The following is a 24,532-nucleotide window of genomic DNA, read 5'->3' as shown; positions in this document are numbered from 1 at the left end:
AAAAATGTGTTATTACCTTTACAATAAGAATACTACTTACTTTTACTTTTTTATCGGGGTGGGGACCGTGTTCTGTTGGACTGCAGAACCCTGCATTACAGCCCAAAAGCAATTTTATTCGGTACATCGATGATACTAAATCTTTGTTTACTTAATAAGATAATTAAAAATTTAGATAATTTTCAGTTTTTCAAACTACTTTGTTTAACTTAATCGACTTTAAATTTTCAAAAACAATGCAAGTAAAAATGTGGCTTTCAATACTTAAAAGTGCTTTTGGGCTGCCCTCTGCATTTTTGCTTCAATGAGGTAGGCCTACATCTCTTTTACATTTAAATAAGTGGGAAAACAACATGCATTATTAACAGGTAATAACAATACTGCAATAAATACTTTAAGACATAATGAAACCCGGACACAAATACGTTCGTTAACTTGGGCAGAAGACGACAGTCAGTAACTGTTGTTAAAGGTCGATTCACACACATCCGTCCAGTCACAGTTCCGTTACAGTCCAGTTACAGTCCAGTCACAGTTCCATCCGCAATTTCTCAGTCAATTGTCCGTCAGTTGGTTTCAGTCAGTCTTCCGTCTCTAAAATTCACAGTAATTTATAGTCAAAATTTTAAAGTTATAACCCTATATTCTATCAAATTATCATTGTCCATCTTGTTGATTGTTACGAACAGTACTCAAAATACAAACGCAACCATTTAAATAACAATAACACTATTTTCTAACCTCAAACAGTTCCGTCAGGCGTCCGAACAATCAAAAAGTATCGTTGGAAAGAAATCTGAAATTGACTGACGGATGCCAGCAGAGTGACTGACGGGACTGCAACGGATGAGTGTAGATAGCGCAATAGAAAATCCATCAAAGAATATTTTTGTTAACTGTGACGTGTCTGAAGTGACTTTACTGTGACGTGCCGTAACTGATGTGTGTGAATCGACCTTAAAAGTGATAACAACAACAATAACAAACAATAATCGTCTGCCGCGTTTCAGTTCGGATGCTCCGTGTTCCGTTCCGATCCGATACCAATTCCACTGTCCCGGGCGAGGTGGTGGGGGGTACCGAGTCCTGATTGAATGGAGTCGTGACGGAATGAGTCACATAACCTCTTACCGTAATATTATTATTTATTTTTATTAGCCTAGTCTACAGTCAGGATTTTATCTTATGCTCCTTTTTGTACTGACAAATAGCATATTATGCAAACTTATTAAGTTTGATCGATGGCAACGATGTATAAGTTAAGATGTTTTCTTAATGTGAATGTCAGCATTGTATTCGCTTAGGCCATTTTCTTTTTTAATGCAGCCAAAAACGTACTTAGTGATTGAGTTGGGATTTATTTACATTTGCCCCAGTAGATAACCTTGTGATACTTCTTTGAAATGTCTCACAATCCGGTAAGTAATATAAGCATGGCTTAACTTTGGTTAGTTTGGTTAGTATCATGTAATGAGCATAGATACGGTAGGTCAACCATCGACGTTCAACATCGATGGTAACATTTATATCAATGATGTCAACCATCGATGTAATTAAATTACCGATAGCATCATTGCAAAAACATAAACGATACTTAAATACTTTGGTTATTGTTACTGACCAAGGGCAACATGTCCCTTAGACAGGACTGTTAAGGGGACTGTGACTGCCTATCTTATATAATGTTATCTATGCTACATATCTAGAGAACTATGACAGGTAGAGCCTTAATTTTTTTTTTATTTTAAAGGCCATATGTTTATCTAGCCTAGTTCCTCCTAGAAGATTTAAAAAATATATTTACACCAAGTGTTTTTTTTTTAATTTTCAAAAAATTACAATTTTTTTCTTAGAAATTTAGTACAAAAAATTTTTTTTACGACTCGTGGGTGTGATAAATCAAAATCCTTCTGGGAGGAACTAGTATATTAAGTATTAAATATGTGGTAAAAATTTGGATACTCTAGTCCTACAGATAGCTGAGAAAAGTGACATCAAAGTTATAAAAAGCTAACTTACAGGAATCGCAGAAAACGTAGGCCCATGTGCAAGATAACTAAACAATGTTTTGTTACTATGAGACCAGGTAAAAACATTTTCTTTTATTTTTTTTACTAACTTCCAGTCAAGCTAGGAAAAAAATAATTATACCGTTGTAATCAGAATATTTTAATTAATAATAAAAGACCAAAAAATAAAAATTTCAATTGTTGATAATTTTTACGGTCACAGTCCCCTTAACCCTCCGAAGTCCGAGTGTCCCTTGTTTTGGCCTTAATGTCTGCCTATTTTTTGCTCATTTGCAAGGTTATATTAAAACGGATCTGAGAAGCTTGAAAACAATGTTAATTATACTGTTCTATATACCATTTTGTTTGGGAAATCATGGGCTTCAATATTATACATAGAACATAAGGAACATTTGTTTCAAAAAAAATTTTTAGGTAAAAAAAAATTATTTTGGAAAATAAAAACAAAAAAATAGGCCTAGGTTCGCGCTCAATGAAATTGTATAAATAATAGGCCTATAAATATTTGAAAATAGCCACTTTGCTCTAAATTTTATGAGGATTAGGCCTACAAATATATAATAATAGGAAGGAAGTAGATTTGCAAATAAATAAGTTATGGGCCAAAAACAGATTTCAGTATAGCGTTTAGCTAAGAATGCATAGCCTAACCATAGCTAAGAATCTGGCTGATAATTTACATCAATATCACTACCTACTTCTTCAGGATCATCAACCAGCCCTTCAAAATCACTTAAATCTTCTTATAATGCACCACGTAACTTATAACTTATAACTACTTTTGATTTTTAACACTAAAACAATGATAAACGTAATAAAACACATCAGTCATCGGTCCGAGGTTATCCAAGCTGTTTACAAATACGCACGTCAGCTGTCTGCTACAATATTTTCGGAACTAAAATGAATAGAGCTTAGAGACAGACCTCCGGAGAAAGCTCTGAATCTGTCAAATAAAACGATACCTAACTCAATCCAGTTCAATCCGATTTTGTCAGTCATAGAGCCTTCGCCGTAAACAGAGTTTATGAGTCGCTGCAGCGAAACAAAACACTACACAAAGTGTGCTATGTGTCGCTGCAGCGACAAATAACACTCGGAGGGTTAAGCCATAGAGCGCTAATTTTGTAGGGGAGTTGTTGTTACATCTTATCAGTTACAAGACTCATACAGTATCATGTTTCGTGACTTTAATCAATAGTCCATAGGCCTATATGGCTAATGGCAACTAAGGGACTTGCCTTGCAATTTACAAATAATTGGGTTACACTTCCATATCTGTTGGCACAAACAACTGAATGAAAATATTGATTGATATATTGATTATTCGATATATTGATTGGTTAGGCCTAGTTAGGTAAGGTTAACCTAATCAACTAACCAAACAAATTAAACAATCCAATAATCATATTAGGCCTGTGACTCATTCGGTTATTTGTGCCAACAGATATGGAAGTGTAGCTATCAGGATGTTACTGTACTACTGATAGTCGTAGTACAGCTCATTACATACAAGCTGGCACTTGGCCGATCACTACTAGTATCTAGTTCAAAAACATTATGTCCCGTTATATGGTTTGCACCAAATATCCTCGCGACCCATATGAAGGCACCCAAGTAGCCTACATTTACAAGGGGAGTCAACCCCGTGAGGCAGCAGAAATGTTTGCAGCCCGGTCTTTTCCCTACCTCCACCCTCCTCCCGCATACACTGCCCGCGCTCTGCCAAGTGCCAGCTTAGATGTCACGAGCTGTACTTACTAGTGCGAATGTTAATCCACACCAGGGAGTATCGATCGCATCCACAGATCATGCCTATAAATATCCATAATTCTTGACCTCCAAGTATCTGGATTACAGGACGATGTCACGGTCCCAGTCAATTAAAACATCAATATTACAAGTGTTATTAGACATATTTTTTGTATTTTCAGGTGTTTGGTTATGTTGGCTTAGGAAACACGCAGTCTCGCCAGTCGCCGGCATGTTCGCCGGTCGCTGGCTTGCAATTAATTGCAGCACTAGCAGTTCAACGCCAAATTCTCGTCTATTATTCCTCCTCTGCAACTCGCGCGGTCCACCGATACCTACCGTACTCCCTACGACTGCCCGTGCATCCATCTGCCTGCGGATAGCATCTATTTTTCATTGTGTGATTAATTTAAGCACATTTGCGACAAAGCTTAGCAATAAATTATACAGGGTGTTCAATAAGGGTGGGGGACATATTTTTCCTAGTGATTCCTTGGGTAAAAATAAAGAGAAAATCAAGAATAATTTTTTTCCAAAATCGCTTTGTTAACCAGATATCCACCATTTTGTATTTTTTACATAAACATTTTTGCATTTTAATGTTTTTAACTCATTTTTATGAAACTTGGTATGCATGTTAGGTAGAAGAGACCCGTGTTAGAAAAAAAGTTCATCTAGATTCAACCTACAATTTCAAAATGGTGGCCGTTTAAAACTTTTAAACTTAAATTATTCAAAACTGGCTGGTTTTATGAAAATATTCCAAATACAATTTTGTTTAGAATTTTTAATTATCTATCAAACGACACCAAGTTCAAAAAGATCAAATAAGAATTAGCTGAAATATTAAGATTTTCAGTTGTAAAAGGGGCAAACCTGACTATCTTCTGCCTTATTCTACCCCATTTTATCGATACAAGTTTTAGCAATAAATTGTATTCAGTGTGTAGTACTGTAATAGAGCGGAGCGAAGCAAAGCTCGTTGGGATCGGCTTCAATACAAACTTCCATAGACACCAAACAAAAACACAATCACTCAAAATGGCTCAACATATTTTAGCCAAACTTTCCAAGATGCTTTGTTTCCACAAATTGGAATTCGGAAGATTTAAAACAACTAGTTAACCGCCCGTGCTCCGCCACGGGAATATTGTCAGCAATAAAAGAAATAATAATTAACAAATACTGTTTCTCTTTGTATTTTATTTAGGGGTTGTTTAATTTTTTAGGCCTACGTGAAATAGAACTGATAGTTTGCATGTATAAACTATTTTATGTTAATCAATATCAAACCGATATATTATTTTAACCAAATGAATGTTTTATATTAATTCGAGTTTCATTTAAAAAATTAATAGTACACGAACTGGGCAATGCTGATAACCTAATAAGCAGCCATTTATGCTATTTAGATAATTTTCTCAAGTATATTCCTATATTTGTCGTTTTTTTTTTCATTAAATTTGTTGTATGGAATAAAGATAGTCACTTAGCCTACATGTAAATCACGCATCAGCAGTTGGTCGCATTTCACGAATCTTTGACCCATACTGTGAGTAAAAGCTGTGTTTACGTCGTATATATAAAGTTGTGCATACTTTGATCAATGTTAGAGGGTATTAACGGTCCAATTTGATGGAAAAGGAGTCGTGGATTTTAAAACTATATAGACTACCACTACCAGAAAGATGTTGATTCAAGTGAGACATTACAAATGCAGATTTGTATTATATTTTACTCAAATAGTTTTTTGTCTCTTTTGACCCTTAATACTTTTTTTATAGTCGCTATTGATAAGATTTTCCATAAACTCAAAATGTTGATAAGGAGTTCATTTTACCCTCCCCCTTGTGACAACATAAGGAAAAAATATTTGTGTCCCAGTTAGTCTGTTCTGACTCAAAATTCATAGCTTTGCAGTGTTGACAAATCCAATCCAACGACCACAATTCAAAAAATTGGTATTTTTTAGAAGGGACTTCCAGAGCACATTTAACACCATCACTGCTCTTTACCTTTTTAGTTCGTTGGTTCTCTACATGTTTTTTCGTTCTGTATGTCTCTTTACGCCCGGTTAATGATTGCCTTTTCTTTTTCTTTTTGTACTTTCCACATCCTGGGGTGAATGATAAAGTTTTATAGCGCTATAATGACCCGAGTCAACATTGCCATTAAACATTAAGTCAGATACTTCTTCGCCAGAACCGAAATCGTAAGTCACAGTTTCTCAAGCAACTTCCCTGTGTAGGCTTACTCGAAAAAATATAGTTAGGGTATAGTTCACTGATAAATTGTAGTTCCAAATATCAAAGCGTACTCGCCATCTCGAGAAGGTAAAATTTGGACGTCGAACACTGATCTTGAGTAAGATTAATCACTTACGATTTAAAATGTTTGTATGTTTACCAATCATTAGCAATTATCTGTACAACTTGCAAGCGGATTTCCCTATGATTGTTCTGGTGGCTATAGAGAATAAATTATATTGATCAAAACAATAAGTTTCCATCCCCTACTATGGGTATTATTTCACATTCCATACTCAAACTTAAACTCAATTACCACTTTCCTTCAGATCACTTTGCAGGAAAACTAAAACATTTCAAAAATAAGTTAACAAATACACTTTCCTTGATGAAAATCGTGTGTTTACAAACAGAAACTCCAAGTTTAATAATTGCATACTGAATGTTTGGTTATAAAAATAATAACAAATGTCTGACAAACATTAAACAGCTGACGAATAATTTATAAACTGTGTATTATATTCTTCGATAAGAATTGTATTGACTTGACCTTTAAAGGGCTGTAGGTCGTAGCCCTTAGAAAAAACGTAAATTCTAAGGAAGTTCGGCAAATCTACACACTATCCCCTTTAATTTGAGACATAAATCTTGTAGATCGGTCCAGTAATTACTGAGAAAACAGTGTTACAACTGTGTATTAAATATATAATAGACTAGTTAGCCGCCCGTGCTCCGCCACGGGAATATTGTCAAATCAAATAAAATCAAATCAAAATCATGTTTATTTCAGTAAGTAAATACATTGTTACAATACTTTGCCAGTAAAAATTTCATAGTTATGCAATGATATAAATAAATAAAATAATATACTAACATAGTCATTAAATATAAAAAGCCTCTCACATAGGCTACTACCCGTGCGTGAGAGATTTCCGCTATCAGGAAATAATAATATTAGAAATTAAAAAAAAATAGATAAAATAAAAGACATAATAATTAACAAATACTGTTTATCTTTGTATTTTATTTAGGGACTGCTTTTTTATATGAAGTAGAACGGATAGTTGGGCCTGTATAAACTATTTATGTTAATCAAACCAATAGTTTAACCAAATGAATGTTTTAAATTAATTCGAGTTACATTTGAAAAATAAATGGTGTATGAACTGCACAATGCTGATAACCTAACAAGCTACTTATGCTATGGAGATAATTTGTTAATGCATATTCCTACATTCGTTGTTTTCTTGTTCATTACATTCGTTGTGCGGAATAAAGATAGTAATTTAAATCACGCATCAGCAGTTGGCTGCATTTCACGGATCTTTGACCCATTCTGCGAGTAACAGCTACACGTATACGTCGTATAGGCTATAATATAAAGTTGGGCATACTTTGGTTCAATGTTAGAGGGTATTAACGAATCCGATGGTAAACGGAGCCCTGGATCTTAAAATTATATAGACTACCAGAATGATGATTATTCTAAGTGAGACTTATAAACTCACCATTGCAAATGCAGAGTTGTAAGATCTTATATTATTTAAATAGTTTTTTTTTGTTTCTTTTCCTACTTTATTAATAGCCTATGTAGTCCATGTTGATAAGATTTTCAATGAACTCAGAATGTCGATAAGGAGCTAATTTTAGGCTACCTTCCCCTTGTGACAATATAAGGAGAAAATACTTGTGTCGTGTCCCTGTTAGTCTGTTCTGACTCTAAATTCATAGATTTGCAGTAGCAACAAATCCAATCTAATTCAAAAGAGTTGGCGTTTTTTTAGGAACTTCCAGAGCACATTTAACACCATCACTGTTATTTACTTTTTAATTCCATGGTTCTCCACGTTTTTTTTTCGTTCTGGTTGTCTCTTTACGCACAGTTTCCACCTTTTCTTTTTCTTTTGTACTTTTCACACCCTGAGGATTATGATAAAATGATCAAATGTATTTCACTGTAATGACCCGAGTCAAATTTGCCTTTAAACATCAAATCACACACTTTTTTCGCCAGAACCGAAATCGTAAGTCACAGTTTCTCAAGCAACTTCCCTGTGTGCCTACTGGAAAAAATAGTTAGGGTATAGTTCACTGATAAATTTAGTTCTACATATCCAGAATACTCGCCATCTCGAGAAGGTAAAGATTGGTACTACTGAACGCCAAACACTAATCTTAAGATTCATCATCACCTACGATAAAATGTTTGTATGTTTCCCACTCATTAACAATTATCTGCACAACTTGCAAGTGGATTTCCCCAGGATTGTTCTGGTGGGATAAATGATTTTGATCGGAACAAACAGTTTCCGTCCCCTACTTTCGGTATTATTTCACGTTCCATCCATACCCTAACTGAAACTCAATTACCACTTTCATTTGGATCATTTTGCATGAAAAGTAACACATATTTCTAAAATACTAATTTATATTGTAGTTACACGTATTCGTAATCGCCATCTCCAGAAGGTAAAGTTTGGTACTGCTTAACGCCAAACACTTACCTTGAGTTATATTGATCACCTATGATAAAATGTTTGTATGTTTCCCACACATTAGCAATTTTCTACACAACCTGCAAGCGGATTTCACTATGATTGTTCTGGTGGCCGTAGGGAATAAATTATATTGATCGGAATAAACAGTTTTCGTCCCCTACTATGGGTATTATTTCACTTTCCATACTCAAACCTAAAACCAATTAGCACTTTCCTTCAAATCAGTTCGCAGGAAAACTAATACAGTATACGAAAATACAAAATTTACACCAAAACATAGGCTACAAATATTGTTTAAATAACACATTTTGGTATAATAAGTTAACAAATACACTTTTCCTTGATCGACATCGTGTCTGTTTTTAACAGGAACTTCTAGATTAATAATTACATACCGAAAGTGAGGTTATAAAAATAATAACAAATGTCTGGCAAACATTAAACAGCTGACAAATCATTTATAAACTGTGTAATATAATCTTCAATAAGAATTGTATTGACTCGACCTTTGAAGGGATGTAGTGCTTAGCCCTTAGAAAAAACGTAAATTCTACGTAAGTTCGGCAAATCTATGCATTACATCCTTTAATTTGAGACATGCATCTTGTAGATCGGTCCAGTAATAACTGAGAAAACAGTGTTACAATTGTGTATTAAATATATAGATTTCAATTTTTGATAATCTATATAAATAAATTACAGTTTTGTTTGTACATTGCGTAGAATCATGCAGTTTTTGGTTATTTTTACGTTTGATAGCCTAAGAAAGCCGAAACGAGTCTTCTAAATTTCTGTCTGTCTGTCTGTTTTTCTGTCATCGTGTCCATTCTGTCTGGACTCCAAAATGTAAGTTTTTTACTATGTAAAAGATAAAACATTAAGCAAAAATTTGTTTATCAAACCATCATGAATTTTTAAAGCTTTACGTTGTTAACGTATAGTACATTTTTTCATTTTCGTGAAAACAATAAATACTATTAGTAAAAATGGCAATGATAAATATTTGAAGTGAATAACTATTGTACATTATTACCAATCTAATTTGTCTTTAGTACTTCGTTTCATAATTTATGCCGTAATTTCAACACCGTTTCGAGTCATTTTCGGACTCTAAGCAAAGCAAATGTCATTCCCTATGGCATTTTCACTTCACGATAAGTAGGCATAAATACGATTATCACAAAATTGGACGACACTATCAAACATTTCAAATAATTATTTTGTAAGTACTTTGCTTTGGTTGGTTAAAGCGTAGAAAATCCCCTAATTCTATTCTGTATTTGTGTGTGTGTATGTCTGTTGGTTACGCATTAATGTCCTTATTTCTCAGCGTTTCGTGGAAAAGTCAAGAGCAGCAGTTTTAAATAAATAGGTACAGTATTCTCAAATCAACACTTTTACTAGGCTATTATGCATGTTGTCGTATTATCTATCTATCTTCTATATTATTAACTAGCTGTTGTACCCGTGCTTTGCAACGGGAAGAGGACACAAAATAGAAACATTTTAATCTTAACATCTGTTGCATATAATAGTTACACATCCGCCAACGCTTTTAGAAACAAAATTAAACTTGTATGGCCTTAATAGAAACGTTTACGTTATGACTTTTAAATCTGGTAAGTAGTGGATACCACCATTTTGGTTTTGGTTAATTTTAAATCTTGTGTAGGCTGATATGAGAAAAACTGACCAAATCTTCGAATAAAACTTTCACATACATGATTTACCTTCATCTCCCTTAGTTACAAATCTTTTTATATATTATTGACATTTTAAATTTTAATTTTAAAGTTGCAAAAACACTAATTATTAAATTGAAATGAACATTTTTAAATTTCACTCTTCTTCATATTAAATCACAAAAAATCCTTCCATCTTCATTTTCTTCACTCACAATAAATCATTACTAAGTCAGCTGTTTTAAACTTTAGAAATATTGTTGTGCCTTATCAATACAGTCTTTTGAAATATTAAAGAAACTATATATATCTATACAATAACAAATTTTCAACAAATAATTTAGCATTAAAGACAGCAGACAAAACTAATATGATTATCAAAGCATTAAAAAAAAAAAAAAATTATAGCAAACACAGTATATGTTTCCAGGGCCGTCGCGTGGGTGGGGCGACCAGGGCGACCGCCCTGGGCTCCGCGGTCAGGGGGCGCCGCGGCAAAAGTAATGCAACAAATTTAAAAAAGTTAGGTGCACATAACGTATTTTGGAAAGTTATGCATAACCACGAATACTAGTTCTATTATTCGTGTGTGTAACTGAATGTTGAATATTACGTTGTATGCCTTTATCGAACAAAATTAATATTATTTGATACCAATCACTTTATAATTTGCGATATTTTCCAAATTAAATATCAATATAGTATTGAATTAAATTCAGTAATAATAGCCTAAACAACCAACTCCACTGTGGAGTTAAAAGCTCTGTCCCAACTTAATTATCTTAATATATTGCAATGTCTTGATTATCTTAATATTGCAATGTTGCTGTTCGCGGTGTTGCTCTGTACACGCAGCAGCCGTATTCTATTTTTAATTCACCCGACCGGCCGACGGTCGACCTTGGGAACCACCCCTACCCCAAAATTATTATTCTACTCTACAAAAATATCAACAAACAACTTAATATACAAACCAGTTCTTTTTAATCAGTTCCATCATCCATTTCCTTTACATTTTCACTCTTACCATTAAGTAAACATAGTAACAGATATTTCATTGATTTTAGAAACAAAAGAACACTGTGTACTGCATAGTTTTATGATATTTTCCTTGGTTTAATCAGTGGTGTGGCAAAACACAAATAATAAATTTATCAAATTTTATTTGATAAATTTATTATTAATGTGTTTATATAAATATAATTATTAATTATAAATGTCTTACATGAGTAAATGTGAACTGAAAGCTATGTTAAGATAAAATAAGAGTAATTTGTATTACCATTTGATAATTAAATACAGTTGCACATATACAACAGATTTTAGCACACAAAAATGACGTCCAATTTAGTGCTGACCGTGGCAAAGGAGGAATTGAATTGACAAATTTTATCCTGATAATTTCTGGATCCAAGCCTCACAGCCCTGTTTTCAGATTGGGAGTTTCCAATAACTTCCTGAAAGTATGGCGAATTCCGCAAATGAGGTAAACAAACCTTTCATTTAAGACAACAAAGAGTAAAAATTTAACTGTCTCAGCCAGTCTTTTCTTGCTTAAAACTAAGCCACCACAATGTAAAAATTTAACCCATTGGGGAAGGAATTAATGCGCTACCTGCATCACCCTCTGTCGGCAATTAATTTTACCAAATTTGTAGACTTTTACTCTAACTGCTATAGAAAGAAAACCTTAGCTTAGGTAATAAATTAATAATTCTTTCACCCCGTGAACGGTAAAATTGTCTACAGAAAAGTGGTAATTGGATAGTCAAAGTTCTAAACCAAAAAATATATGTATATAAAGAGTATAAAAATAAAAATTTTAAAAACAATATTTTGAAAGTAAACTTGATATACAAATTCCAAGATTAATCCAGACACCAAATAACACTACTATTATAAAGGTCAATCGATTCCCTACGTAGAAAAATAAAAAGGTGTGTCCTTTTATAAGTAATAACATTTTTTTTAAATTGTTTGTTTACCTTATCGCAGCTGATTTTTAGTGATATGTAGTTTCCATGGCAACACAAAATTGTTTGTTATTCGCTAAAGTATATGAGTAAATACGCAAATCAAGAAGCAAGATATTTATAAGCATTATAATAGTAAGAAGAAACAAAAAGGGCAAAAAATAATAATAACAAAATAACAAATGGCGCTGCCTAGCGGTGACACGAGCGGCTCTCGTAAGTCGGCCGCCGGGCCTGCAGCGGCCGTACGAGTAACGCTCGTAAGTCGGCGCCAATGGGTTAACGTTCATTTGTCCGAGATTGGATGAATCACCACGGCGGTACTGCCACTCTGTATCCGTCAAATTGGGAGGTTGGTGCAAGCGGTCACGTTTGTGTTCCCTCCAGCCACTCACAGTTCTTAGTCTTACTGGTGGCATTTAGTTTTAAATTTAGATAAAATACAAAAGTTAACCAATCAACAGAAAACACTACAAAGGAATTTTGATACATATTGTAAATAACATTCTTTGTTTGAAGTTCATTGTTGGTGATGGTGAGTTAATGTTGTTCAAAGGCTTATTGCGGACATTTTCCATCACGATTGTAAAAAAACAATACACATCGTTTTGGGATCTGGAATCTGATCCCGTCGTCAGGTGAAAAAACTTAACTAACACATTACAACCATTATTATTAGGTTGGGTGTTTGTGTATTGTTAGTTGTAATGTGTTAGTTAAGTTTTTACTGTCCGCAATAAACCTTTGAACAACATAAATTACATGATAATATGGTACTGTAACGGGTAACTGCCCTGTGAATAATCACTTTCAAACATTCACTTAATCACACCGAACTGTAACCAAAACTAGCCTACATGATAATTCAGTAAAATACGATGTAAGGTAGATAAATTAAACTTTTACAAACAATTTGTTGTCAGGTCTTGCTAGGAAACTCTTTATATTTATGAACCAGACTTAGTTAACAGATGTTTGAATAAAAATATAAAATTCCTGCTTTGCTCTGGAAGTAATAAGTCCTGCAGTCTGTGGTTAAACTTAAAAACTATCTCAAACTACGTCCATATGTTTAGTTGTAAACAAAGGGAATTGAGTTTGATGGTTTGATCTAATGTCAACAGATAGCGCCACCGTTCCCAAACTTTAGCCCTTAACTGTACTTAAGTGATGCCCTTTCTTAATATCCTGAGACGTATTTGCACATCTACGTGCAAATGTCCGCCAAGCCGTTATCGAGTTATGACTGTGAAAAGAAAACTGCTTGCGTATTAATATATAGATAAACTAACCACATTATTGTGTGAATTATTATATTTAATTTAATTGGATCAGCTGTCTTAAATTGTGAAATATGCAATTTGGCAGTTCTTCTTGTTTACATTGAAATGTCAAAGCAAATGTAAACATTGTGAGTATTCTCATTGCAGCCATGAAGACCAATCAATATTTACTTTTAAAATCCTCACCTCAGAACTTTTAAAGCCAAAGGGGCCTATTGTCAGTATCGAAATATGAATAGTCGTATAATGGTCCTTGGTATGGTAGCTATATTTTTGTAAAATTTAAGCCCAGTTGGTTCAGTAGTTCTTGCACCTATTAGTAACATTACAGACAGAGACCATTAGATTTTTATATAATAGTATAGATATAGAAGTATAGATACGCTACATGAAACTTTGTGAACAATAATGCTTTTTTGTTTTAAGATTTAACCCCACATATTGCATACCAAAATGTTCTCCTAGGTGTGGAGATTTGCAAACTGACCTTACTGAAAAATTCCCTTGGGCTCTGCCCCAGTGGCTTTTAAAGCTCCCATGTTATTCTTATGAAGAACGTATTTGTTTACATTAAGATCAACTGGATAATTCAATCGCTGTTAATATTTTAGTTGCAATTTAAGGAAACTTGTGCTACAACAATCATAGTCATAACAAGTCATAACATAATTATATGGCACTAGTGTACCTGTTGCTCGAATTCGAGCAATTGCATTACAGGTGACTCAAAGATTATGGAAATACTCACAATCTACACAACAGTTAGATATAATCAAAATATTTTGTAAATATCTTATCTTTTTCAAAAAGCTGATCTTGTTTTTTTAGTGTTTTCTACAAATTTTTCCCTCTCATAGTCGCATTAGGTTTTCTATGATAACGATTATAAATGAAAAAAAAAAAACATTATTTCTATTTCTTCTACTTGGTTGTGTTCTATGACTTTTTCTATGTTTCCATTGTTTACAAATCGGTTATTTCAATGATTGCTCAAGATATGTAGAACAGTGTTAATTAAGTTTTATTTTTAGCCTATATCAAATTGTCCAGGATTTCTCACTCTTTTCCACTCTATACACCAACCCAAGTTTCGTCTACAGATGCAATATGCCAACGAATATCACCTACGTACAATCTCCAAGAAGTGGTAAAAAAGGCAGAAACCAACCCATACAATAGATATAAGTTAACTCCAAAAGAAAAGAGTTACTGTGATAATAGCATTTTCCACTGATTTGGTAATAGAACATTATATTGCAAAACATGACACGATGCAGAAGAAAATCCATTTTAAAATCAGAAAAACCGAATGCAAATACTGTACTTCATTTTGACAAATTCAATAAATCACAATTAAAGTATTAACAGCTGTTTCATTAAAAAGTAGTGTAGAATTATGCATATGGTCGTAATGTAAACAAATATGGAGGCAACTTTAAAAGCTTCTGGGGCAGAGCCCCAAGGGAATTGACCTCGTTCCTCTTTTGATGGCTCATCTACAGACCAAGACCTTTCTTTAGAGACCCCTACCAAGTTTCTACGCCCAGCCGTTCTCTCAAATTAGCTGTGACAAAAACGCCGTTTTCCTCCATAAGAATAACATGGGATGGGAATTCAAAGGCCACTGGGGCAGGGCCCCAAGGGAATTCACCATGTTTCTCTTTTGATGGCTCATCTACAGACCAAGACCTTTCTTTAGACACCTGTACCGAGTTTCTACGCCCAGCCGTTCTTTCAAAATAGCTGTGACAAAGAAAAACAGTTTCAAATTAATATATAGATTACTTTTTTCACCAAGCATTACTTTTTCCAACTTAATGAAAAATGCTTGTTTTATTTTGACGATTCAGTTTAATGCCATACAACTGTTTAAAAACACTTATATCTCGAAAACGGCTTGAGATACGGCAAAACGGTTGAAATTCTGGTATACTACGTGGGTGTCAACTTTTGATTATGAACAATATTACAACATAAAAAAATCAAAAAGTAAAAAAAAAATTTAACATTATTTTATATGGGTACAAATAACAGTTACCACGAAAACTTTCAAAGTCCAGACTTGCTAACACTTCCACACCTCGAAATTTGCTAAGTCTATAAAACTGTTTAAAAACTCTTATATCTCGAAAACGGCTTGAGATACGGCAAAACGGTTGAAATTCTGGCATACTACGTGGGTGTCAACTTTTGATTTTGAACAATATTACAACATAAAAAAATCAAAAAGTCAAAAAAATTTTAACATTATTTTATATGGGTACAAATAACAGTTGCCACGAAAATTTTCAAAGTCCATACTTGTTGACACTTTTCCACACCTCAAAATTGCAAATATAATGGAAATTACAAGTTACATCTTCTAACTTGTAGTCTTGTAGTGCCAGTGCGGTGTTTATTATGAAACAGGTACCTAGCCTGTTCAACTAAATATCCTCATTTCTCAGCTGTTTGTAATGGGATCGTTTAAAACTTAGTGGCGTTGGATAGGGTATTTTAAATGCTAAATAAAAGTGTCCATGACTTTTTTTCATAAAATCAGCAGGTTTTTTTGTAATTAAAGATACAAAGTTTAAAATACCCGTATTTTGAAACAGAAACATATTTTTCAATGATTATTTTTTCTTAAATACATTATAACGTATTAAAACTGTATACCTACCAAGTTTCATAAACATATCTTAAATAGTTTTCGAGAAATATCTCATTCAAAGCGCGTTCATTCAAATTCAAATAGAATCCCACGGCGCCAGCTGAGGAGGAAACGCTTCGTGTCTTCCGCTACAGTGGCGCGGCAATACAGCCGCATCATGAAACAGCGCCTAGCGCAGACCCAGTTGATCGTCTGCATTAAAGTATTATATTGTCTGTGGTCTCGTTTTTAACTCGAAGTGGAATATATATTTTTAATGGATATAATTGTATTTTTTAGTACAGTTATAGTGTATTTCTCAATGTGTTTCCCATGCTCTTTAAACTTTATCTCGCCACAAATAGGTCACTTTTAAATTTAGCAGTAAACTATAGGCTACTTTTATCACACTGGGAAAACTACTTCATCAGACTTTAAAAAATCATCTGATATTTCGTAATCCATTTATTGTTTCTAAGTTAAACACAATACGGCTGTACAATTAATTTTAGTGTAACATTCAGCTAATTGAACATCAACAAACTGTGTTTTGACCTAACCGGGAACTTCAGTTGTAACTTAGGCTGGTTTTATGCACTGCGACAGTCGCGTGTCGTGTGTCACGGCGCGACTCAAGTTCTATTGAGTTAAATGTGAGCAATTATGCACCGCGACAGCGACAAACTGTCGCGTGAGTGAATCTGCTATCTCTAAATACCCGCGACAGGTTTTAGAATCGCAGCTTCAAAAAATGTGTCGCGCGCGGTTCAAGTTCTATTGGATCAAATCGGCACGTTTATGCACCGCGATAGTCGCGGCGCGACAGTAGTATTTTTCATACTCCACGTGGCATATTCTCCATATATTTCTATTGATTAATGTTAATAACTAATATATAAATGAGTCCAACTCTTTATGTTTTTGCTATTCGATCATTGGAAAGCTAAATAAATTTTAACCTAAAGGTTAAGTTTTTAATAGTTGATATAAGTCAAAGAATACAACTATTCTATGGATGTGATCATATATTTCATTTATTTGCAGAAGATAAATATCAATACCGGTACCGGGCTGCCGCCCATGAATGAAACTGTTAGGGACACTGTTTTACAAACCGTTTGTTTTTTCCAATGCTAGGAACATTATGAATGAATGTAACAAAAATAAGTTAGGTGTAAGGCAGGGGTTGAAGAAATTGGTTTTGTTTCACAACATGTAATGCAACCTTTGTACTATATTTAAGCACGATTGTGGGCAGTAAAACCTATTCCTAGAAGTACTGTTTAGTATTATTAACCAAACCCTTTCCTCTTATATGAATTTTAAAACATATACAGAATAACAATAGCACTCAAAATACCTTTTTACTAATAATCGTGTCTTTGCAACATTATACAAATACTCATATTGCCAAAGGAACACGACTAACAATTTGATTTGTAAATTTATTATTCAATTTTTGTTATTGTCTTTACGTTAAATACTTCCTAGGTTTAGTATTTATGACCTTATCAATTACTTGCTCTGAACATTAATACAGTAGACCCCCTCTTAACCGACCTCGTATTAACCGATAATCGGATTATCCGCCTTCGATTGTAAAATAATACAGTTTGTTTTAACCGACCTTGCTTTGAGAGCAGCTCGTTTTAACCGCCGCTTTCTAGGAATCTCGGCATTTCCGCTCCCACGCTGGGCGATGAGAACCGAACCATACGCTTATCTCCACAGGATATGACTAAGAATAAGTTATTTTGTGTTGATCACAAAAAATATAGCACAGCCTATTGTCAGTTTGTCATCATTGTTCATAGCTCAAGCGCATCTGATCTTTTTGTTATCTGTGCGGCAAATTTATAACATCATAAAGTGTGTTACGATTTTGAGAACTGATTATCTTATCGCTGGAGTAAACAAACAACGCAACTTGTAGGGAGGGCAGGAAGGGGGGTTAACAACTCCAAGGTCAAGATAGTTTTTGTGCCTCGAGCCTCCAATGAGAGGCTATAAATAAACGTCCTGTCTTGTAACAAAATGGTTGCTTGTATCTTCAATTTTGACAAAAGGTTCTGTACCGTATTACGAAGGATTTGTGAAGCATCAATTAATAAATTACAGTACCAAAGTTATTAAAATATGAATTTCATTGACTCTTGCCAGGTATTATAATATATTCCACTGAAAGTAGGCCTATTTGACTTAACCGTGTTTTGTGTTTATTTGTGACTTTTCTATCAATAGGAAAAAGGAGATAAGAGTAGTTTATTTGATAAATAATGCAGTTATGATTTCAAAATAATGATTATATAATTCCAAATGAATAGCACTTCATTATGTTATTATTTTAGGGATTGTCCGTTTTATCCGACCTTTTGAGTTATCCGACCTAGGACCGGTCCCATTAGGGTCGGTTAAGAGGGGGTCTACTGTATTTGAAATTTCTCATTAATTACCAAACAAAGCAGAGTAAACTATCCCTTGTTACAACCAAACAAAGGGGGATTACTAGTCCCTGTCCCTGTATATATAGTCTAACATTTTATATTTTAATTTACGGTAACATTGTATGTAAATAGTTTACCTAGACGGTGATAATACAGTATTTAGTTATGTTTTACCTGTAATAAAAATGTATTATAACTATTGGTTGTACTCAAAACGTTTCTGGGAGTACTGTAAACGAAAAGATCAGCGGAACCTGGGAGAACGGCCTGCGGCGCGATTGATAAACAACCTCTTTGCGTTACTTATTACTCAATTGCACATGACTAGGAAAATTTTATTTGAAATTGCTTGGTTATATGCTGAAGAAGATCATCTCATTAGCCTAGCTACAATTTTGTCATTAGCTACAAAAATAAAAATAAAATCCTCGCTTAGTAACTTTTTCATGTCAAGGTGTGATATTTGTTTAACATTTTTAGTAGTTAAAATTCTAATTACGATTTAAATAAGATTATATTTATACTGTCAGATTCTGCAGTTAATGCAGATTCCGAATATATAACTTTAATTGCAGTCAACCTATCGTATGCACGGCCAGGAGCGTATTAACAACCGCGTGCTTGAGGAACTGACATATCTGCGTTGGGTCCCACATAGCGGTGCGGGAAGGTTGCCGAAATGGCGCACTTTCCATCCCACATCTCCTATCTACCCGGTGTTCCAGTTGTTTTATATACTTCGATGGTGATGACTGACAAATCCTTACTAGGTAGAGGGTTTCATTCAATACAAAGGCTTAGTTTGTACGGGTTAACTTACTGACGGCTGGTTTTATGCACAGATATTATGTAGTTGATTTTATGTAGAAATTTAATCCGCCCAGGCTCTTTGGCCGTACGATTAACAGCAAACATAATTGCAGGGCATCTTCATTGTATTGTGCAACAGACGTCAGGCATTCCTAGTTTTGTTGACTTGGGTTGGAGCATTTGTAATGTTCATAAATTTGTGTCGATGGGGGAATTCGGCATTCCCAAAGTACTGTGTCAGCTACAGTAATTGAGACATGGCATTCAAGACTGTCCCTTGATTCCTCTAAATACATTGAGTCAAAAGGGTGTGTTTGTGCTGCTCATCTGTCATCCCACGCTTGAGCACATCCTCAACACTGTTTGAGCTCTTTACTTACCCCCCCCCCCCCCCCACCCACCACAGAAGTAAAATATGTGTTACCCTAGCATCTGTTTCCCAAAGCAGGACACTGTGCTAAAACCAGCCTCATAGTGACAACTACGTACATCAACTTGTTAGGTACAATTAACTTAAATTCAAGCACTTTCAGTGGTTTAGAAACTGTACATGTGCTTGTTTAATTTGTAACATAAATAGGCCATTTAAAAAAAAATTTGATGATAAAAATAGGAAATAAATTGGTTAAATTTGATATACAGTATTTGATTTTAATTTAACTGTTTCATAAAAATTCATTAATTAATTATTGATTTATTGGTATGTGTTATTTCAGGCTGTCCCATATCTTGGTTATATTGGCAGCTGCTTAGTTCCAGGGCATACAATTCGTCTACAAGGCACAGTTCATCCAACTGCCCAGAGGTAAGGCCAGATACAATTAACTACAAAAGCTGAATTCGGGATCAAAATTGATTAGACAAGTTGCTATAGGCCTATATAGCAATTGTGTATTCAGAAATATTAAAGCAGTTTTGCAAATTTACTTATTTTGGTGGCCTTTTTTTAACCTAAGTAGGCCTACTAAAAGACCTTTTCATTTACGTAGGTTTGCGATAAACCTTCAATGTGGCCCAAATGTCAACCCGAGAGATGATGTAGCCCTTCACTTGAGTCCTGACTTCAACAGAAGCTGTGTCATTAGAAACAACATTCTTCACATGAACTGGGGTCCCGAGGAATCCTATGGCCATTTTCCATTTATGAGGGGACAACCCTTTGACATCCTGGTTCTGTGTGAAACTCGTTGTTACAAGGTAGGCCTAACAGTCGTAGTAAAAAAAAAAACCGTAGCAGCAATATGACACATACTTTCTTTCATTAGCTTGTCAAAAATCTATATCATGGGTAAGTGGTGGAAGTAACTATGATCCATTCATACTTGGCTTAAAATACCTACTTTGTATGGTCGCCGTTTCAATGTAAAGAAAGTATAAAGTCAAAGTATAAAGCACCATCAGAGCATTCCTACACTCAGTGCGCATCTTGGTAACGTAAGCATCATACTTCTCGTACTTTATCTGCAATGGAGTGTTAAAATGAGTGCTGCCCTGCTGCCAGAGCATTTGACCGCCAGTTGTGAGTTGGGCTCAGTGATCAGATTTTTCTTTGAGGAAATTCACATAACAATGAATGTAATCGCCAGATTTGGGATTTTTATTGGAAAGGAATAAAGGTGAAGGCCGATTGAACAGAATGGTCTTCATCTCAACTGCTCAAAAACCATACTTGGGAATAACGAATAGAAGTTCTAACGATTAGCGATATTCATTAGTTTTTCAGCTAACTTCTATCATATTTGTTAGTTTTTAAAAAGTACTGGAAATACTCAGGAATGGCTTAAAACTTAAAACAAACCCAAAAAATATTACTGGTGGAACAAAAAAAGATGACATAAAGTTAAACTGTTTAGGATTTGCTGACGATCTGGCTCTTCTAGCTAATAACATCTAAGAAACCAAGCAACAAATAAAATCACTTCAGGAAATAGCCCAAAGCATAGGTCTAAAAATTTCTTTTGAGAAAACTCAAATAATGTTAACAAAACCACCATTGGCTAACAAAATCAAAATTGGAGAACATTGCATCAAAATTGTGAAAATTTCAAATACTTAGGTGAAGGGTAAGTTTCTACTTATAACATACAATTTTAAAGAAAATCCATCATGGCAAAATAGAATTAATAAATTGATTAAAATGCAACATATTAATAAAAACACATACAACAAAAAATGCCTATCAATAGCAACAAAATTGAAACACTACAAAGCAGTCATATTTCCACAAATAACATATGCAAGTGAAACTATATTTAAAACAACCAACACTGTAGCAATAGATAAAATACTGAAAATAGAAAGAAGAATCATCAGAACATGTATAAACAAAAAATAGCAAACAGATGGAGTTTGGGGACTATGGCCTCAAATAAAACTGTATATAAGGAAATAGAGCCATTGACAAGTATAATTAAAAATAAAAGAATTTAATTCATTAGGCATCTTTTAAGGACACCGGAAAATAGAATAGGCCTAAGCAAGAAAATAATTGACAAGTTGTGGAATATCAAGAGTGACTTTAGGTGGATTACAGAGGTTAAGGAGGGCATGAGAAGGTTGAAAATATCATTAGAAGATTTGCAAAATAAGTCAGAGGCGCTTGCAGTACTCAAAGACAAAAATATCATCCTGCCAATAGGAGCAAACAATCCTTTGTTTTTTAAGCTTTTTCAAGCTATTTTTACAAAAATTTTATTGCTAACAACTTGGCCTAAAACAATAATTTTTAATGAATTGAGTTATTAACTAAACCACAAGGTCCGCAAGTGAGGTAATTATCGTTCACACACAACTCAAAAGTGTGCCCTATTTTAATTTATGTGTGCCCAGCCCGTTTGGACAATATACTACAACAGTGTGCCCTGTTGCCAAATCTCCCTCGCCAACTGTGTATTACAGAGTTGCCGTTTCCAGACGGCAGACGAGAAGCAGCCTACATTGCTCATTCTCGCTTTTCACGCATTTAATGTTCCTTATTTCATTTTGTAAATTCTACTACACCAATATTTCATTTTAAGTTTATGATTTTAAGTTTTTAAATACATGCTATCTTTCTGTGCTAAACTAAGCAAAATTAATGGAGAATTGATAAAGTTGAAAGGTTCCCTATTGATAGACGTGTATTTTCCAGTTTTAAGTAAGTTATATGTAAATTATTGAGACATTTACTTCAAAATTCTGGGGTGGCAAAATACCGGGCTCCACAATTCTGTCACCCCCAAATTACGCCTATGCAAGGAAGAGGGGTTTCGGAAGAAGAAAAAAAACAACGGTCGGAAAGAATGAAGAAGTATTGGGCGGACAAGAAGAAGAGATAGAATTTAAAAAGAACCTGACCATTATATTGACTTAAGTGGTCCAATGCTGGCCATAAAATAATAATAATAATAATCGGGAATGTGAGCTATCATCATACCACATTTAAACCCTGTCGGTTTAGTATTGTCACAAACATACATACAAACATCCATCCATCCATCCATACATCCATACATCCAAACTCTCTCACTTATTAGTAGGATAATGTAATTAGTTGTAAAAAAAACTGACTTGTCATATGTTTACTGGTGATGTATCACAATTATGTAATTTCTGTGTGACGAATAATCATTTTATTTGTGCATTGAAAAATGGCTTAAAAAAAAACTTAAAAAATTGCTTAAAACTTTGATTTGCTTGATCGTTGTAGCCTTCCTAGAATGTCAGTGCTGCAGCAAGTCTCTATTTTTTGTTCGATCCAAAGTAAGGTGTGCAGCTTTTTGATGGTTCCAAACTGGACCCAGCTGTCCTTGATCATCCCAATAAAGAGACCCATCTCATCTCTCCAATAAAAGACCCATCTCATAATAAATGGTCCTGACTAATGAAACAGCTGGTCTTAGTCAGTAACAAACACATTCCATCCTACACTCATACATACCTCACTCACATTTGGGTTAAAATACACACTTAAAATATCATCATCATCATCATCATCTGTTAAAGTCTTTGGAACCCACCGGGCACAAAATTTGTGGTGACCAAGTTTTTTTAGGCAACCAACTTCTATAAAGTTTGGAGAAAATGTTCTATTAGTGTCATAATAAATTGTGGAATGGCGATTTTCACAGAATTCGCCATTGACTTTCCCAACCTGTTCAACAGCCAACATAGGTTTAACACTGCAGTCCTGATTGTGAAATTTGTTCTGGTGCTTTTAGAGTTAATATCTCATTCAGCCCTTTCACTCCTTTGCTGTGAACATCAAATATCTGGCAATCTTATATACTAAAAAACTTTTGCAAAACTTATGACAGCTAGCCTGACCATACCACAAGACCGAATTACACGCGGTTTGTACCAAATGGAAGATATTTACCTGTAGATGTGCAGAATCCCTTTATAAATTAAAATAGGCTAAAAAATAAGCACGAAATATGAATTTGATATTAAAAAAAATTTACATGGGTGTTATGGGTTGCCATGCTGGTGACAAAATAACAACATAATATAAACAGTAAATCTAAACAAATTCCAATCACATGTTTTATTTACAGTGAGGGGTGAAAATAGAGAAGTCTGTACATTACATATTTTTGTAAGAGTTTTCGACAACGGGGCGACCTCTAGGAACCAATATAAAAATAAACTTTTCTTATGGAGATTTAACATGGGGCCAACATTCAAAGCTTAAGACAGCTAGCCTGACCATACTACTGGACCGAATTACACGCGGGTTGTACCAAAAGAAAGGTTATCGGTCCTATATGTGCAGGTTTTATTTGTATTTTTAAGATATATGTTAATTGGGTCAAAAATGGAAATTAAACTTTTCTTATGGATGTTTAACATGGGGCTAATTTTTAAGCTTACGACAGCATACTACTAGACCAATTTACACGTGGTAGGTACCAAATGAAACGTAACTGTCTGTATATTTGCTCATTTTGCTCAGATTTCAGGTATTACTCGACTAAATATTATAAAAACGGAAATTAAAATCTTTATTGACAGTTTAACATGGGGTAAAATTTCAAGTCTAGTGAGAGTAAGATCTAGAGTTCTATTGGAACGATTTGCATGCAAGTCATGTTAAATGAAAGGATATCAGTCCTATACGTGCAGGTTTTATTTGTATTTTGAAGTTATTTATGTTAATTGGGACAAAAATCTTAATTCAACTTTTCTTATGGAGATTTAACAT

At 34.2% G+C, this 24,532-nt stretch overlaps 1 protein-coding gene across 2 annotated transcripts in view; it reads left to right on the top strand.

Annotated features, from left to right (window-relative positions):
* Positions 1-1,110: 1,110 nt before the first annotated feature.
* The window catches only part of LOC128982996 (galectin-9-like), a 52,170-nt gene continuing 28,748 nt past the window's right edge, over positions 1,111-24,532 (top strand). For both annotated transcript variants that reach the window (XM_054402111.1, XM_054402110.1), the window contains exons 1-3: positions 1,111-1,418; positions 20,067-20,155; positions 20,340-20,547. In XM_054402111.1, coding sequence (XP_054258086.1) covers positions 1,404-1,418; positions 20,067-20,155; positions 20,340-20,547 — 312 coding nt within the window. In that variant the 5' untranslated portion in view covers positions 1,111-1,403. The remainder of the gene's footprint in view (positions 1,419-20,066; positions 20,156-20,339; positions 20,548-24,532) is intronic.

The sequence above is a fragment of the Macrosteles quadrilineatus genome, unplaced genomic scaffold, assembly GCF_028750875.1.
Source record: "Macrosteles quadrilineatus isolate MER2022 unplaced genomic scaffold, UCM_ALF_1.0 Scaffold_1__1_contigs__length_201487025, whole genome shotgun sequence".
Taxonomy (NCBI): Eukaryota; Metazoa; Arthropoda; class Insecta; order Hemiptera; family Cicadellidae; genus Macrosteles; species Macrosteles quadrilineatus.
Note: the sequence above shows the minus strand (reverse complement) of the source record. Positions and strands in the feature narration are given on the sequence as shown.